Here is a 17,895-nt window from a genome sequence, read left to right as displayed (position 1 = left end):
AGCGTGCTTCAGCGTTCATAATCACCACACAATTTTGGTCTAGAAAGGTTGTTATGGGACAAGAATAAGAGTGCTGTCCTAACCTCCTCTCCAGAAGTTTCTTCATTTCTACACTTATGTATATATACATTAGAAGAGAACTAATAGGTTCTAACTTTCTTTCTGGTTTGTTTTTTTTTTTTTTTTTTTTTTTTTTTTTTTTTTTTTTTGACAGGTTCCAGAGGACAAGAAATCACAATTCGTGGGTCAGAAACGAGCCACTGTTTTACTGGCCTCTCACCAGACACAGAATACAATGCTACTGTCTTTGTTCAGACTCCTAACCTTGAGGGACCTCCAGTCTCTATGAGGGAGCATACAGGTAGGTAACAGATACTGTGAACTTTAAGTTTTAAATATAGAATTTGTCTTGTTTCAGCCGTAGAATAAATTTATTATTTCTTTTCAGTCCTCAAACCTACAGAGGCACCAACTCCACCACCTACACCTCCTCCACCTCCCACAATCCCTCCAGCTCGGGATGGTATGCTTATTTCTAGAATTATTCAATATTTTTGTGTAGTTGCTGTACTACTTCATAGTTTACCTCCATTTTTCATAACTTTAAGTGGATTTAAAACTAGCACAGCCTTTTAGGGAGATGAAGATTGAGACTTTTCCTAATGCCATCCCTTTGTTCTAGAGCTTTGCTGGACTTCAGCATTTCCTGGTTTAGAACAGCAAGATGCAAACTTTTGGGGGAAAAAATATTGATATTCTGTAGCTCTGCAGAAAGTCTATAAGATTATCTGCTCTCAGAAGACAATTCATGTTTTATGATAGCCATCAGGAAAAATAACTAATTTACAACATTTACATTTTATTCTTGAACTCTTTCACATTTCTTGAAGTTTTCTTTGATATCTTTTAATAAATGCTTTTGTGTAGAGCATTAGTCATGTGCCAGGTTGAATGTGTGGTAGTAGACATTTGCTGAATATTTGTCATTCTTGAATTTTCAAATTTTGAAGCAATATGTATTTCATGGTAATGTGGTTGATGTATTTTAAGGGTGCCTTTTCTTGGACTTTCAGTATGCAGAGGTGCCAAAGCAGACATAGTATTCTTGACTGATGCTTCCTGGAGTATTGGTGATGATAATTTCAACAAAGTAGTGAAATTTGTTTTTAGTACAGTAGGAGCCTTTGATTTGATCAATCCTGCTGGAATCCAGGTAGGTTTGTTATTCCTATAGGGTGCATTTTGGCGGGAAATTGAAGATTAACTGAATTGTTACTTTCTTTCAGAATGCTGTAATTTTTTATCTTAGATTGTTGTAAAACACATGTATAGGGGTGTGCATGCCCATTATTTATTAAATATATTTGGCATTTTAAAAATATCAGGGAAATCCAGTCTATTTTGAGATGTTAATATTCTGAAATACAAATGTTACAGTTTGTGGGAATCCTCCAGGTAGAGAAACTGGGACCATCTATGGTCAATTTTATATTTTTGTTTATTTGTATACAGGATCAACAACTGGCACACTGCTTAGTTCTTATATCCTATCCTCTGTCAGATCAGAAATCTGTTTTTGTAAGATTCTGACTTCTGATTGAGGCCTACATTTTCAATTCTCAGTGTAAAAGATGAGTCCTGTGCCTGCAGGGCCCAGCTGGCTTGCCATTGCTGAGCTCCCTGGACTCCCACTGCACTAAATAGTGAATGCCTTTGAAAAAGGCACTTGCAGAAGCCTTTTCATGCTGTGCTAACATGGGTCCACTCCACAGTGGGCATAATAAAAGTATGAAAAGTTCCTCTTAATGAATTAGTGCATTTTGAGAGAGTAAACAGAAATTGCTGATGAAGGATAGACTTTCAGGAGTTCTGGGCTGCTCACAGTTATGCCAAAGTAACTTCCTGTCAGGCTTCTTACCATCAGCATTGCGCCATTGTCAGTTTTCTTCTACTTGTAGGAAGCTGGATGAAATCAATGTCTAGGTTCCCATAACCACTTCTCTTTCTCGAGATGAGATGAATGACATGAGGTCTGAGAGAGTTTCTTACATGGTATTTCTGGTTGCAGAGAGCTGCAGGTGCAATGCATTTTCTTTGGTTAGAAGGCTGACAGGATATTTACATTGTTAAAGGTCTGCTTTTCATCTTCTGGGCATATTTTTAGTAATTTGATTCCCTAACCTTAACTCTCTAGACTTATAAAGGAAAAGATACTCCTTAAAGTCAGACAAAGATTGTCTGTGTCAGACAATCTTTATCATTCTTGGCTCTAATCTATACTGGGTAGTTTTCCTGTTCATTTGTTTTTTGTTCCACATATTTTTCTTGCTAATATATATGGAAGTAGAGAAGACAATAAAGGTGACAGATACATATAAACACTAATGATTAGTAAAATGATGTAGTCACATACCACTTGAGATGCAGCAATCTGAGGTTTTTAATTGAAAATTAATACTTTTAAAAGGGGAATTTACTACAGCAAATGTGCATATATACAAACCAGAAATATTTCTATTCAGCATTAAAAAAGAATACTATAATATTGCAATTTTACAGAATATTAAAAGGAGCAAAATAAAAAAAAAAAAGGTAAAGATTATGTAGGGATAAATTTTTAGTGATTGTATTTCAGTGCCTAAGGCAAACGAGTATGTACTTATGTGTGTATTCAACTTTATTGACATTCTATTGACAAATTCTTTTTTATTCCAAAAAAAAAAAGCAGCTGGAAGAAGTTTATTAGATACTGTACCTCTGCTCAGAATTATAAAATGGGCATATATACCTCAACATAGTAATAGGAAGAATTTGATCATATGCATTTAAGGCCATATTACATTTATACACAGAAGAGAAAAAGAAAGAAAGAAAGAGAGAAGGAAAGAAAGAGAGAAGGAAAAAAAGAAAAGATAATTGTGTGCACATTGGTGTGATGTCTATATATATAAATGCGTATGTGTGTGCATAATCAGACATATTTGAAAAATAATTTTTGATTATTTAAAATTATTAATATACAGACATACATATTTCAATGGAGAGAGTTGGCCTGAATGTGGAGGTATGAGACTGAACACTGTTATATTCCATTTCAGGTTTCATTTGTGCAGTACAGTGATGAGGCAAAATCTGAATTTAAACTGAATACATTTGATGACAAAGCCCAGGCCCTGGGCGCTCTTCAAAACATTCAGTACAGAGGAGGAAACACAAGGACAGGTAATTCTGGGCTCTAATTATATTTATTTAAGATCAAATATTTTCAGAAAATGCACAATTATCCTAGTATTGCATTGCTGAAGAAGTATGTTTTTCTGTTGTGTTTTAGCTCTGTGGCTGCTGCCCTCATGAAATAAAAGAACTTTTCTCTAGTGGACAATATGGATGATTCCTTTTTTATTGTATACTTCACAGGCAAAGCCCTAACATTTATCAAAGAAAAGGTTTTGACTTGGGAGAGCGGCATGCGGCGAGGTGTCCCCAAGGTACTTGTTGTTGTCACAGATGGTCGGTCTCAGGATGAGGTGAGGAAAGCAGCAACAGTCATACAGCACTCTGGTAAGTAACTCACAGCACCTACCTGGCTGTTTCTTTTCTGTATTGCTTCAGTTATCTGGAAATCATTTACTCATCCTTTATGGACTCAGAAATGTATTCTGAGTATTTGGGAAAACCTCAGAACTATTAAAAGAATTTGTGCTCTCTGGCCCTAGACTTACATTTTCTTTCTCAAGCCTTCTCTCTGGGGAAGGATAGGACTTCCCAAAGATTTCATATGAATATCATTTAAAAGATGTGGCTTTTGGTTACATCCTCTTTTCGGTCTGTGGACCCTAGAAATCATTGGGAAGTGTACTCCATACTAGTGCTTATGTTTTAATGGGCCTGGTTTGCTGAGGTTTATGTTTTATCTGGTATAAACCAGTGGATCTCTAGTTTAAGCAACTGTTTTTGAAGGGGCTGGGTCTGAATGGACTGCTCTCTCGCCTTTTGAGCTAAGAAGCACTTCCTCATCAGATTTGATGGTTGTGGCTTATGTGACTATAGTAATCTGTTCCTGTCTCAGCACTTGGCATTTTGCGTTTCAGTGCATGAGCCACCTAGTCCGGATCTCTGAGCAGGGAGATGTTGTACATCCTTACGGGAATCACATGCATGTAAAGCAAAAATGGGCATCTTCTCTGTCTCTTTAATCTGGAAGAATTAACTCTCTCTAGATGGTTTCTCAGTCTCCCTGGACAATATGCTTCAGTGCTTAACTACCCTACTGGTAGGAGACCTTTGTCTTGCATTTCACCAAGTCTTTCTCCATACTAGTGAGATTGTTGTCTTCATTTACCTCGTTAATCAGGAAACCTCTTGTCATCTCCTCTTTCTGTCTTCTCTTTTCTAGACCAAATGAGCCTATTTCCTTCAATGTCCTGTTGATCATGTTTTTGAAACCCCTTATCGTTTTTAGTTTCCTATCTACTTGCTTTGTGTTCTACACATAACAAAGCATGCTCAAAGCTGGACAGAGTATTTCAGCCCAAGTTTCACCAGAATTGGCTACAGGGGAATAATTACCTTATTTAAAAAAAAAAGTTACTTTTATAATTTGGAATAAATGTGAATCCCAGTTTCAGCCTCCAGCTGGCTTTTCCAATGTCTGCACAGTTTCTCTTCAATGAAATTTACACCTGATACATATGATTGACTTCTGTGGTCTGGTTCTTCTCATTTAACTTAAGACACCTGACAACTAAATATCTAGTCTAAGGTCATCGTGTAGGGTCTTTTTATGACTGGTGAAGAGAGCAATGATAGGCACTATAGACAATGACTTTTCCTATCCTGAATTCAACATGTGAAGGAGCGAAAATGAATTGCTTTCTGAATCTGCTTCCAGATTATAGAGAAAAACTAGGCAACTTAACTTGGAAAATAGAAGTTGGTGAGGTGAATACCACTCTAAGAAAGAGAAACCAAGAGGCATGAAATGCAAGAGATAGAAACAGGTAGACACCTGGATAGCTAATAGTCTGCACAGTTTTTGGCCACAGAACAGATTTAAGATACTGTAGAGTTGAGAGAATTGTATGTTTTGTATTAAGGAGTGAGGAGACTATGTAGCCAAGGCCGCATGAGATTGGATGCTGCCCCAAAAAAACAGTGAAAGAGGAGTTTTGAAAGAAAGATGTGAAACATCTTTCAGAGCTTTGACAGGGTGAAAAGAGATCTGGAATGTGTGCTCATAGGTAGCTCATCACAAGTTAATGGTTTGTGCAATATTAACACTAAAAATGTTAATGTATGTTTACTGCATTTCAAGTAACAAGTGTTATTTTTACAGGCTTCAGTGTCTTTGTGGTTGGTGTGGCTGATGTGGATTACAATGAACTGGCCAAGATTGCAAGCAAGCCCAGTGAGCGTCACGTATTTATTGTTGATGACTTTGATGCCTTTGAAAAGATTCAAGATAACCTTGTCACCTTTGTGTGTGAGACAGCTACCTCAAGTGAGTAGAAGACATTGGTTTCCTTTTTTCCAAATTAATGTTTGCTTATATACTGCTAAGTGTGAGTGGTGGGCTGACCTTGGCTGGATGCTGGCTGCCCACCGAAGCTGCTCTTTTGCTCCCCTTCTCAGCTGAACAGGGAAGAGAAGATACAATGAAAGGCTCCTGGATTGGGATAAGGGCAGGGAGAAATTACTGAGCAGTTACTGTCATGGGCAAAACAGACTCAATGTGGGAAAAATTTAACTTATTATCAATGAAATCAGAGTAGGATAAGGAAAAATAAAACCAGGTATTAAAAACATTTTCCTCACCCCACTCTTCTTCCTGGAGTTAGCTTTACTCCCAATTTCCTCACCTGGGGCACCAGAGGAGTACAGAGAATGAGGGCATTGGGCAGTTAATTACGTATTGTCTCTGCTGCTCCTTCCGCCCCAGGGGAAGTAGTTTTCAAGCTCTTCTCCTGCTCCAGTGGAGGTCCCTACCATGGCAGACAGTCATCCATTAACTTCTCAATATGGGTCCTTCCCATGAGTTGCGGTTCTTCATGAACTGCTCCAGTGTGGGTCACAGAATCACAGAATCACCTTGTTAGGATTGGAACAGAGCTCTGGAGATCATCCAGTCCAACACCTGTGGTCACCTATAGCAGGCTACACAGGTGGTAGATACTACACAGAGATACTCTACAACCTTCCTGGGCAGCCTGTTCCAGTGCTCTGCCATCCTCAACATAAGAAAGTTCTCCCTCATATTGAGTTGAAGCTCCTTGTGTTTTAGTTTGTGGCCTTCACTCCTTTTTCTGTTGCTGTGCACTCCTGAAAAGAGTCTGGCACCATCCTCTTGATACCCATCTTTGACATATTTATATGTATTAATGAGATCCCCTCTCAGTGCTCTCTAGATTAAACAGGCTCACCTTCCTCAGTGTCTCCTCACAAGAGAGCTGCTCTAGACATCTTCATGCTCTGCTGCTAGAACCTTTCCAGTAGCTCCCAGTCTTTCTTGAACTGAGGAGCCCAGAACTGGACACGGCACTCCAGATGTGGCCTCACTAGGGCAGAGCAGAGGGGCAGGATCACTCGATCACTCCCCTTGACCTGCTGGCCGCTCTTCCTGGTGGAATACTGATGGAATAGGATACTACTGGCCTCTCTGGCTGCAAGGGCACTGTCAGCTCGTGGTCAGTCTGTTATCCACCAAAGCTCCATGTCCTTTTCAGCAGAACTGCTGTCTAGTAGGTCAGCCCCCAACGTGAATTTGGGGTAATTCCTCTCCATGTGCAGGATGCTATGCTTGCCCTTTTTAACCCTCATTAGGTCCCTTCCACATGGTGCAGTCTTTCAGGCACAGCCTGCTCCATTGTAGGTCTCATGAGGTTATCCAGTCCTGCCAGCAAACCCGTTCTGGCATGGGCTTTTCCCTCCAGTGTGCCACAGGTCCTGCCAGGAACCTGCTCCAGTGTGGGCTTCCCACAGTGTCACAGTCTCCTTCAGACCTGCTCTGCCCTAGTGTACTTCAGGGGCTGCACGCAGATACTGCTCCTCTCTGGACTTCCACAGTCTGCAGAGTGACAGCCTGCCTCACCATAGTCTTCACCACAGGGAAGACCAGGAATGCGCTGGAATCTCTGCTCTGGTGCCTGACAGAGTTTTTTCTCTCACACATTCTTGTTCCTCTCTCCAGCTGCAGGCTGTTGTGCTGTTCCAAAACACAAAACCCCCAACCCCACCCACTGCCCCTTGTTAAATGTGTTATCCCCCAGTCACTACCAGCACTTCTGATGGGCTCAGCCTTGGCCAGTGGCAGGTCTGTCTTGGAACCAGATGGAACTGACTCTGTTGGACACAGGGGAAGCATCTGGCAGCTTCCCACAGAAATCACCCTTGTAGCTCCCCCATTACCAAAGCCTTGCCATGCCAACCAAATACAATTAGCCATCTTATGTAAGGTACACCAGAAGGTATGTTCATATTAAAAATTTAGATTTCAGAATAACTGGATATAATTCAAGGGAGCAAGTTGCTTTTTAAAATATTGAAATGAGTATTGTGTTTTATGTAAACTAATTTTGCATTTCAAAAGTAATACTAAAAGAAGAAAAGAATAACAGTCACTGACAACTTTAAAAATAGAATGATACCTAATGTAAACTGCAGGGCACAAGCCTCTTATTTACCCCTGGAATAAGTGCTAAAGATGTATAGCTATACTGTGTGATGCTGTTTTAAAACTATCTAAGTAAAGCTCAGTTGTTTATTCAAGTGAAATCCTTCTATGGCAAAAGTAAGAAATTCTCAGGCCTGTCATGTGCAACTGCATGTTCCCTAACTGCCTCATCTGCTGGCTCCTGAGGAGCCACATAAATTTGCAGTTATTTCTTGAGAATCTGACAGCTATTATGCAGCTTGACTCATGCTTTAAATATTAATGGAAAGACTGTGTCATTGACCTCCTTTCTTCTTATGAATTATAATCTTAAAAAATTTGGGGTTCATTTGTCATTCCATACGATTTGTCAGAGTAGAAATACCCTACTAAAAGTATGAGTAGAGATTTTGACATTACATCTACCACAGGACACAGTGTGACAAATGTAACAAAGACTGTCTCAGAATTAATAATGGCATAGACTTCTTGGTAATAAAACTTTCTGAAGTATACATATGTTCATATCCTGTTAGGCTTAGCAATTTTGAATTATATATTGTTTCATATCTTTCAGCTTGTCCCCTTATTTACTTGGATGGATACACTTCACCTGGTAAGTCATTGTCTAATATTCTGGCATAGGTTCATTTGTGTCTTTTTCAACTCTACAGTGTTTCTTATTTTTAATTTTCTTTCTGGACTTAAAGGTTTCAAGATGCTGGAATCATACAATCTAACAGAGAAGCATTTTGCTTCTGTACAAGGAGTTTCACTGGAATCAGGCTCTTTCCCAAGCTATGTAGCATATAGACTCCACAAAAATGCCTTTGTTAGCCAGCCAATACGGTAAGTAAACTTCAAGACTTCTATTTAGGGTGACCAGGTGATGAAGGATTAACAGAGTTTTTATATAGCATATGTGTTATGGAAGATGCATTAATTTAATGTTCTTTTTACTGAGCTTCAAGAAATACACTCTGAAGAACATCTATCATTTTTTTCATTAAATGCTAATCTACTTCTTCCGCTGCAATCACAGTTCACTATTAATCTAGTTGCTTATTTTTCTTTGAGATTATGCTTCTTAACCATTCAAGTTGCATATAATCCACAGTTTATACCTAGGCAGTTGAACAACAACCTCCTTAGTACAATGAATTCCATGTTGCTGGACAGAAATGGTTTCAATATGGAGGGATTAGCATCACTTTTTCCAGAAGCATTGTTCCTTACTGCAGTAGGCAGCACATTGATGCCATTGAATTAGGGTAGTTTCTCTTCTACTTGACTTGGCAGAGTTTTCAAGGGCCTGTGGTCTTAGAGCTTGGTTATGGATGGGCAATATGATGGTTATTCTTGCCAACATTTTTCCCAAAGGAAAAAAGGACTTACTTAGCAGTTAGTTTTACTGGAAGTGCAGCAGTACCTTTCTCCCTTTTTTTTTTTTTTTCTCTTAAATTGTTTTCTCTCCCATCTATTTAAGCAAATTTCAAAAAAGGTTATTCTGGTTCAGAGGAGATGCCTAAAATAGCCCATTGTTCCCATTAAATTTAGGAAAATTTAGTTTTCTTTTCATGGAAGCCTTTGAAATCATCTGCAATTCTGCCAGAGTGGGTAAAGATAAGATCACAAGCACAGAAGCTGAAGTTTATGAAGAAATAATTTATTTTTGCTAGCCTTCTGAGATCACAGCTTTAAAAGTGGAGGTCTTGAGGGTTTTTAAGTTCATTGGCATGCCATTAATACCTGTAGGGATGCTAGGTCTCTGACAGCATGGATTTTTGCTGTCTAGGGAAATACAGATAATCCCAGTTTTGCAACTCTTCTGCATTGATAGATATTGCATTTAGGATAAGCTGATGAAAATACAAAGATAGGCCTCATATTTATTTCATGTTTTTAGAAATGTTGTGGTACATAGTCTAATGTCTGCTAAAGAGGTGGAATAGACTTGCCAGAGTATTCTGGGCACTTACTTTTCATAAGAATCCAGAAAATAAAACTCTAGACTGAGTCAGCAAAGCAATAAACTCATACTGATCTTAGTGGCATAGTTGTTTCCATATCTGAAATAACTAGTTATCCAAATTATAAATTATTTTGCTATATCTACTTTAATATTTGAATTCTTGCACTGTGATGTTGTTGACTTAGTGATGTGGTTTTTACTGCAGTGTTCCTAATTGTATGGGTTCATAAGCTTTGTCCAGCATACAAAGCACCTCCTCTTTTAATTTAAGGTTTTTATGTTGATGTTCATGTGACTGAATCTCCTTCTGAGCTCCATTATAATGGTTAAGGAGAAGCAGTGATCACCTCTTTTCTTGCCATTCTCTTCCTGCATTCCCTCCTGTCCCCTACAGAAAATTCTGGAGGCCGTTTCATGCATGTTTTTATGTACTTTTGGCTCTCTGCTTATTTAATGTGTAATAGTCCAAATATCACAAATTTAAACCTGAGCCACTAAAGAATGAGCTGGAGCCCAAATGCAAAGAAAACATTAAATATTCCATCACGGTATCTGTGCCTGAAGGGCAACAACAATAGTTAAATGCTGTTGCCTGACTGAAGCAGGCCAGATGAAAAAAATGAATAAAGCTGTAGTCTTTTTTTTTTTTTCTGTACTTATCAACAAGGAATTTAAAACATGTGTAGTTTATGCAGAATTTTGCCACAAGAATACATACCCAAGAGTTCTTGGTCATATTCTGGCATCCTCTCTAATTGTGGTGCTGGGACCAATTGAAGACAGGCTGTGAGTTCCTCTTAACAAATCACAGTGTTTTTATATCACAATGTTTTTTTTTCTATTTGAGAGAGTAGTTAAAATGCTCTATTCAACGAAACACTCTGTTTTCCCAGTTACTCTTGTGTCTTTTCTTTGAAAAAGAGCAAATGATGATGATCTTATTTTCGTCATGTGTTTCCGTGTGAAAAAATGTCTTTATATTGTCTTACCAGGGAGATTCACCCGGAGGGGCTGCCACAGGCGTACACTATCATTCTGTTATTCCGTCTTCTGCCTGAATCCCCCAATGAGCCTTTTGCAATTTGGCAGATTACAGACAGAGATTACAAACCACAAGTTGGAGTTGTGCTTGATCGTAAGGATGATTATACTTATTGCATAGAGAAGTTACACATTATATTACTTTGCATGTGGTCTTACCAAAGATTTCCAAACCCAAAACATTTCTACATGATAAAAGGATTATACATTTTTAGTTTTAAGAAATTTTTTAAAACTTTGTACATTTATAGTTCAAATAAGAATAATTAATCTAAACTGCATTTCAACTTTAGTATTAACTCTAAAATCAAAGGAAAGTACATCTCTATCCTTACAGGTCATTAGGATCACCTATGATTTGTGTTTACCCAAATAAGGGATAAACTAGATTTTATCTATAAGGTTGTATTAGTATGGTGGTTTCAGTAGTATGTATGAAATGAAATGGGTTATTTTTATTTGTTGCAGCTGCCAGCAAAGTGCTGTCATTCTTCAACAAGGATGCAAGAGGAGAGGTTCAAACCATAACCTTTGATAATGATGATGTAAAGAAAATCTTCTATGGAAGCTTCCATAAGGTAAAGGGTTGAAATTATGGTGTTGTTTTCTGAAGTACTGTTCTTTTAAATAGAAGAAAGCCAAGCACAAGTCACTGTCAGGTGACTGTACCTGGTTTTTGGATAGTATTTTAAGTTGACATAAGGATCTGCAGATCATGTAAAACAAGATCTCTGAAGTTATGGGTCTCTGAATCAATGTGAGATTTGTCAAAAATTTGTTAAGATTATACAAGGGAAGGATATATCTGAAGATGAAATTGTAGCCTGGTTCCTGCCACATGAAAGAGGAAGAATAAAAGTTAAAGTGGAAGAAAAAAAGGAAAGGAAGTTGTGGTGAGAAAAGATTGCATGGGAGTGTAATGATTTGAAATCATTCAGATCAGAGGAAGATACAGCCAGAGAAAGTGAGTAGGCAGGGAACCAGTGTTGGGAGGTAAATAACACATTGAATAAGATTTGTATGTTTAACAAATATAATACATTTCATAAGTATGATTTTTTTTTCTTACAAACACTGGGCTTAAAATATTCCAATGTCATGTTAAGTGAGGAAGCAACAAGAAGGAGAGAGAACCCTTAGAAGGTCACGTTATAATTTAGAATGAAACTTACAGTTTGTGAATTGATGAAATGGCTAGTGAAATCTTTACATGTTGCTGCATGGGCTTTCACTTGTCATAGTTCTGTGCTTGCTTTTCTAATTTTGTGCACCAAGTTATGAAAATTTGATGTTCCCAAGCTTACTTACCTCTAGTCATCAGGAAGTGCTTGACTCAGGCTACACTTAAAAATATTTTAAAACTGTTTTCTTGCTGTGTTAAGTATATATGTTTAGGGCAAGAAAGTGAGTTGAAATTGCAATACTTTTTGGTTAGCTGAAATGCACATTCTTATGTTTTCATTTATCTCCCTTCTATTTAGTTAAGTTTTCATCTGATGACTAAATATGGCTTGAGTATAGCATTTGTTTTCTTTATGATACCATCTTCTGCGTGACTTGTCACTACCAGCATTCCTTTGAGGATACTGATAAGGGGTTGCCTCTGTCAGCTTCCAGATACTGGAGGCCAAATTGTCAACTGAACTTTGCTACATTGAAAGTCAGTAAAGATAACTGGTGCCAGCATTATAATGTTTTGTGACTTCATCTGTTTAAAAAACAGGTGATTATGAAAATAACACAGTACTATAAAAGCTATTGGTTTCCTCAGAATTTAGAGTAACTTCCCAAACTGGTCTTATATTATATCCTGTTATTCTTGTTTTAGAATTTATGCCTGGTTAGTTTAGAGTTTAGGCCTGATTATTTTTGACTATATGAAGAAATGTTTATGTCATTGATTTTGTAGCTGATAGTTATGACTAACTTTGGATCATACCTACATTTAGCAGCCTTTATTTTGTCTTTGACTTCTGCTTTTTTTTTTTTTTTTTAATAGCTTGGTAGAACAACACAATTTTAAGCAAATGTGAATCTACTGGAGTGAGAAAAATTATCAGTAAAGGCAAGGATGTGTCTTGTTTTGGTAGGATGGTTGAGTTATCCCCAAGTACTGTTTAGATGCAAAGCAGTATGTAGCATGCCTCATTTTAGAGCTCACTGTGAGAACTGACACTTTTTCAGGTCTGGTGTGGAACTCTCCACATGCTGTACTGCCAGCAGTCTGTTTTAAATATCTGTTGCTAATTTAGTCGATGTTTAGAATCATGTTTTCCCTTATAGTTTCTCTAAATGTGATAGAATTGATCAAACTTATCTGACAGCCCTTACAGTGATGTTCTGCTCATTTATCAGAGCAAATGGGGAAAAACCTGTGCCACTCACTAGCTTCCAGAAATTGGAAGTTATGTAAAATTGCCCATTACATTTGATAGTAAAAAAAAAATAAATTAAAAATTACAGGACCAATAAAAATAAAATATTTTATATCATTTTAATAGTTAAATACACTAATACATATGGAGAGAAAGTGATCCTAAGATGCCAAAAAATAAACAGGAGTAGCAGTGATTTGCAAATTATCTTAAAGCTTTATAATTATGAATTCTTGCTGAAGAGACTATTTCCTAAGAAAAAAATTCTCATTTACTTAATGCAATGTGTAATTCCCTGTCTTTTTTTTCCCCACAAAGGAATCAAAAGTTCAGATTTTGATAATATTTAAGGTAGCTGGAAGAGCCTTGGTTTAGAGCTACATTAGGGATTTTTCACCATGAAACTAAGATGACTTTTCTGGCTTCTCTTCAGATGATTACTAAAATTGCTATCTCAGTCAGGTTGTTAATGATGGTATAATGGGCTTCCTTAGCCCACCTGCTGGGAAAGCCTTATGCATCCGCTGTGTTGATTAGCTCCTAATAATGGACAGCAGTAGTTACAGATGGATGAAGGAAGGAAAGTAAGATTAACACATTTCTAAAGGTACATTTGAAATTTCTCCTACTGTCCAGTTTCAAAGAAATGACAAATCTTTACAATTCAAGGAGAGGTTTTCCAAAATACTAAACATTTTTGTGGCTTTCATTTGATGACTTACTGGCTTATTCACTGAATCACAGTTAACTACACCTAACTGTGGGGAAATTTACTTTGGCATACTTGAACACTCTGTGTAGCAGAGCCATGGTGGAAGCTGTTGAATCTGGCAAGTTCCATAGGAAAAATTCTGACTGCCTGAGACAGTCATTAAATTTCTAACTGATGTTTTGGAGAGACAGACAGCTTCTACTTTCTTATTCTTACCACACTAGACTTGTAGCTTGCCATTTTGCAGTAGTTAGCAAGAGGAAATTAGATAATCAGTGTATATCTTTCTGCTGATATACTTATAGGAAATTAGTTTGCTTGGCTTATTGATGCAATTCACTTAGCAGCAGAGCAGAATACCATCAGACTTTATCTTATAAAGCAGCTGGAGAGAAAAATTAAAGTATGTTTTCTTTCCTAAAATGTCATAAATTAAATAAATAGTCAGAACTAATCAGAGCAGACTCTTCATGTTGGTGTGTTAGAAACTGTTGAAAACAAAATGTGTTGGAGTTGAATACAGAGACGTGTTATTTACTGTAAACACCAGATGCCTCATTTAATTAGATTTATTGCCTAGGTCATGAGATTCAGGCTGGAATGCAGATCTGGCAGTGATTTAAGTGTTTAAGTGACTGAGTCAATGACTTGGGAGAGTTCTCCTTATTTTTGATTGTTGGGATTGCTTCTTCTTTGGATGGATAGGTGATGCTCAGCAGTTACTCCTATTTGAACCTTTTCAAGCTGATCTCATTATTCAACATTCTGATGTAGATTTACCTTTACTAAATTGTTTTTTTTTTGTGCTAATGAAAATATAATAGTCTATATTTGCTATGCAATGTGTTTTATTTCATTTAAGTTGTGACAAATACTTAACATTCCAGTAGAAAGACTTGCATATTAGGTACCTTTCAGAGCTAGTAAATTACATCTGTGATGTGTTTAAACTGGATGATGCAGTAATAATTTTTTATTATTATTATTTGTTCAATGAATACAGTTGGGAATTTTAATTAAAATCCTCACTTGTATACACCGCACTGAGATATAAAGTGTAAGCACATAATTTTAAAAGAGTTTTAGTTAAGCTGTCCTGATGCCTTGGAGACAAGTCTGCATGGGAAAATATTCAAAATGGAAAAAAAAAGGAAAAATTCCCAGGAGATTGTTCAGGCACTTGTTGACTCAGAACATTTAGGGGAGTCTCTCAACTTTGTGCCAGTTTTTAAAGCAGTCATCAAATAGCAACATGCTTCTGTTGCTGTGATAAGAGAATATTAAAAAACCCCACATACTTCAGGGATTCTTTACTCCTGATCCTAATGTGTTGATACTTTAACAATTACATAGATATTATAATGATGTATATGAAATATGTGCTGTCAGTAAGGTATATAAAGCCCCTGAAAACTTTCTTTTGCCTGAAGATCCTCTTTCGTCAACTGCATATTAGACATGCTCAAGTGGCCCTTGTTTATTTCTCAGAGACCCCTAAATATTTTCTGTGCTTTCAGAGAAATGTCGAAAATTAACTTTTGTAACATTTGCCATACAAACTATAAATGTTTGGAAAGATAATCTTCGCTTAGGTTTCGTATGTTCCTCTGTTAATTGTTTACTATGTTTCCCCCAAGCACTTCATTCTTGTCTCCTGGTAAACTTACTCTCTATTACAATCATTCTTTTCTCCCTCCTATGTGTCTTCTATTTCCAATAACTAATCTCTTCCTTTTCCCTGTTTCCCCTTGTTTTGGCACATGTTTGTGTAACTAGATTTCTTTTGTGGAAATTTTCTCTTGCATCGTCCATTATTTTGTCTTGCTCTGGGCAGGCTTCTCTGGTCACTTCCTGGATCTCAATGTAGTTAATGCCTCTGGTTGAGTCATCTGTGGAAACTGAACTCTGTATCTTTGGGTCTGAAACAGTCTACTCTCAGAACTACAGTCTGTTAGCCAGTGGGCAGTTCCAGGCTTGTAAACATCTTGTGTGGTCCCAGCATCAGAAGAGAACAAGAAATGCTTATATTCACTTCCTCTCAAAAGTTCTTTTGTTTTTTTTTACTTTTATGCCATCTTAAAAAAAAATTAAGGCAAGCTTTTAAATTAGTTAATAATAGTTCAACTGTTACATTCAATGGTATTAGCTATGCTTGTGTGTTCACCTTATTGACCTTCAATACATTCTAAAGACATTGTAAATATCCTAGACTTTTTCTGAGTTTGAATTTTTCCACCAGTTGGAAGTAAAGCACGATTACTAGGAATAAAATTTAAAATAGTACTATTGAATCTGAAATACTATTAACTGTGCCCATGAGCCGTGTCTAAATATTTTGTTAAACTTTTTTCAGGTCCATATTGTTGTTACTTCATCAAATGTGAAGATTTACATTGACTGCAGTGAAATAATGGAAAAACCAATTAAAGAGGCCGGCAATATCACAACTGATGGCTATGAAATACTTGGGAAACTTCTAAAAGGCGACCGAAGATCAGCAACAGTAAGCAAGAAATATGAATTTTTGCAAGACCTTGACATTTTCTGAGGATAGCTAGTAGGGATTGTTGGAAAACTACTGTTGCATCATCCAAAGCTTTCAAGCATCTGTACTGTCAAGTCATTAGACCTGACAGTCTAGTCTTTACAGCTTCTCGTTCTAGCAGAATTGCAAGAACAAAAATGTGGTAGCTGGAAGTCGCACTCAGGTAAATTCAAACAAGAGCAGGAGTTTTTTTCTTTAAATAGGGAGAGCTGATAGTGATTGAGTGCATATACTGTGGATACTCTATCATTAGAAATAAAAGTGATTTTTAATGATAATATCAATAGATTTCGTACTTAAGAACACATCTAACTTAATGATCTTTCAAGAGTATTACTTTCTTTTACAGTTAGAAATCCAGAATTTTGACATTGTATGCAGTCCAGTTTGGACTAGCAGAGATAGATGCTGTGATCTCCCTTCTATGGTAAGTATAAATGAACTATCCAGAAAAATGTTATTGACAGTAAATTTAATAATATTATTATTAGGCTGTTATTAAACCTTGTACTGACAACACATCTAAATCACAGATGTCAGAGCAGCCAGTCAACTGCACCTTATTTCAAAGTTGTGTCTGAGACAGTAAAGCTGTAATGCTAGAATTGAGTCCCTTAGAAATTTTGCAAAAAATGTCAATTTGTATTCCAGTGATGTTTCAAATTCTAGGTATTATAAATAGGGAATTTATTTATTTATTTAATCTGTTCTTGGAGTGGCATTCAAAAAGTAACTATTCTTTGTCAGCACAAGCTGATTGTCAAATCCATATAAATACTACAACAACATTTTGCTCATGCCTCTATTGTTAATGCCTTGCATTGCTCACAGAGAAAATCTGCTAAAAATATAAAAGATCCTGTAGAAACATTTGGAAACCACAGTTTAGCTGTGAGTTTTACTTGGAAACAGGATAATAGAGAGTCTTCTTGCTATTGTTTCAGAAAAACATTCTTCCACTGAGTACATTTCTTTAAAAGGACAGTAATAAGTTGTGATTGAATTTTCAGAGAGATGAAGCAAAGTGCCCAGCTCTTCCAAATGCTTGTACCTGTACTCAAGACAGTGTGGGACCTCCAGGACCTCCTGGACCAGCTGTAAGTTACCAGCTGTAACAATTCACAATAGAAAATTTTCTGATTTTTAAATTTATGGAAGTAGTTTTGTGTTGGTCTGTGCTTTGGTAAAACTAATGTCAGTCAGAGACATAGTTTCTGTCAATATATCCTTAACAACATGGTAATTCATCCCCTTTTCATCAGCTCCTACCACATCTACTTGCTTGTATGATCTTTTCCCATATTTCCAGTATGATCACTGAGATTAGCTGCTCATTGTTTGATAGGCTGAAATATTGGCACAGCACAAAGTTCTGTGCTTTGTTCACAAGGGAACTTTAAATTGTCAGGTGTATCTTGCACATCATGTACAGGACATTTTTAATGGACTGAAAAAATATTTTTCCTAAATACACAGTCAAGATTTCACTCCAAGGAAAGATTCTTTACTCTGTCAGGGAAATAAATTATTTTTAATGGGGAGAGATATTAAATTATGGAATGGACATAGTCCTGTCAATTGTTTTGAATATTAGGGAGTTAT

General features: G+C 36.9%; 1 protein-coding gene across 6 annotated transcripts in view; it reads left to right on the top strand.

The window, feature by feature from the left end:
* Nucleotides 1–17,895, top strand: part of COL12A1 (collagen type XII alpha 1 chain) — a 100,463-nt gene that overhangs the window by 63,701 nt on the left and 18,867 nt on the right. For all 6 annotated transcript variants that reach the window (XM_038130680.1, XM_038130681.1, XM_038130685.1 and 3 more), the window contains 13 exons: nucleotides 215–361; nucleotides 449–523; nucleotides 1,074–1,213; nucleotides 3,099–3,222; nucleotides 3,418–3,561; nucleotides 5,336–5,500; nucleotides 8,226–8,264; nucleotides 8,359–8,497; nucleotides 10,613–10,755; nucleotides 11,130–11,239; nucleotides 16,102–16,251; nucleotides 16,643–16,720; nucleotides 17,304–17,390. In XM_038130680.1, coding sequence (XP_037986608.1) covers nucleotides 215–361; nucleotides 449–523; nucleotides 1,074–1,213; nucleotides 3,099–3,222; nucleotides 3,418–3,561; nucleotides 5,336–5,500; nucleotides 8,226–8,264; nucleotides 8,359–8,497; nucleotides 10,613–10,755; nucleotides 11,130–11,239; nucleotides 16,102–16,251; nucleotides 16,643–16,720; nucleotides 17,304–17,390 — 1,541 coding nt within the window. The remainder of the gene's footprint in view (nucleotides 1–214; nucleotides 362–448; nucleotides 524–1,073; nucleotides 1,214–3,098; nucleotides 3,223–3,417; nucleotides 3,562–5,335; nucleotides 5,501–8,225; nucleotides 8,265–8,358; nucleotides 8,498–10,612; nucleotides 10,756–11,129; nucleotides 11,240–16,101; nucleotides 16,252–16,642; nucleotides 16,721–17,303; nucleotides 17,391–17,895) is intronic.

Source organism: Motacilla alba, chromosome 3, assembly GCF_015832195.1.
Source record: "Motacilla alba alba isolate MOTALB_02 chromosome 3, Motacilla_alba_V1.0_pri, whole genome shotgun sequence".
NCBI lineage: Eukaryota > Metazoa > Chordata > Aves > Passeriformes > Motacillidae > Motacilla > Motacilla alba.
This window is presented reverse-complemented; position numbering and strand designations above follow the sequence as displayed.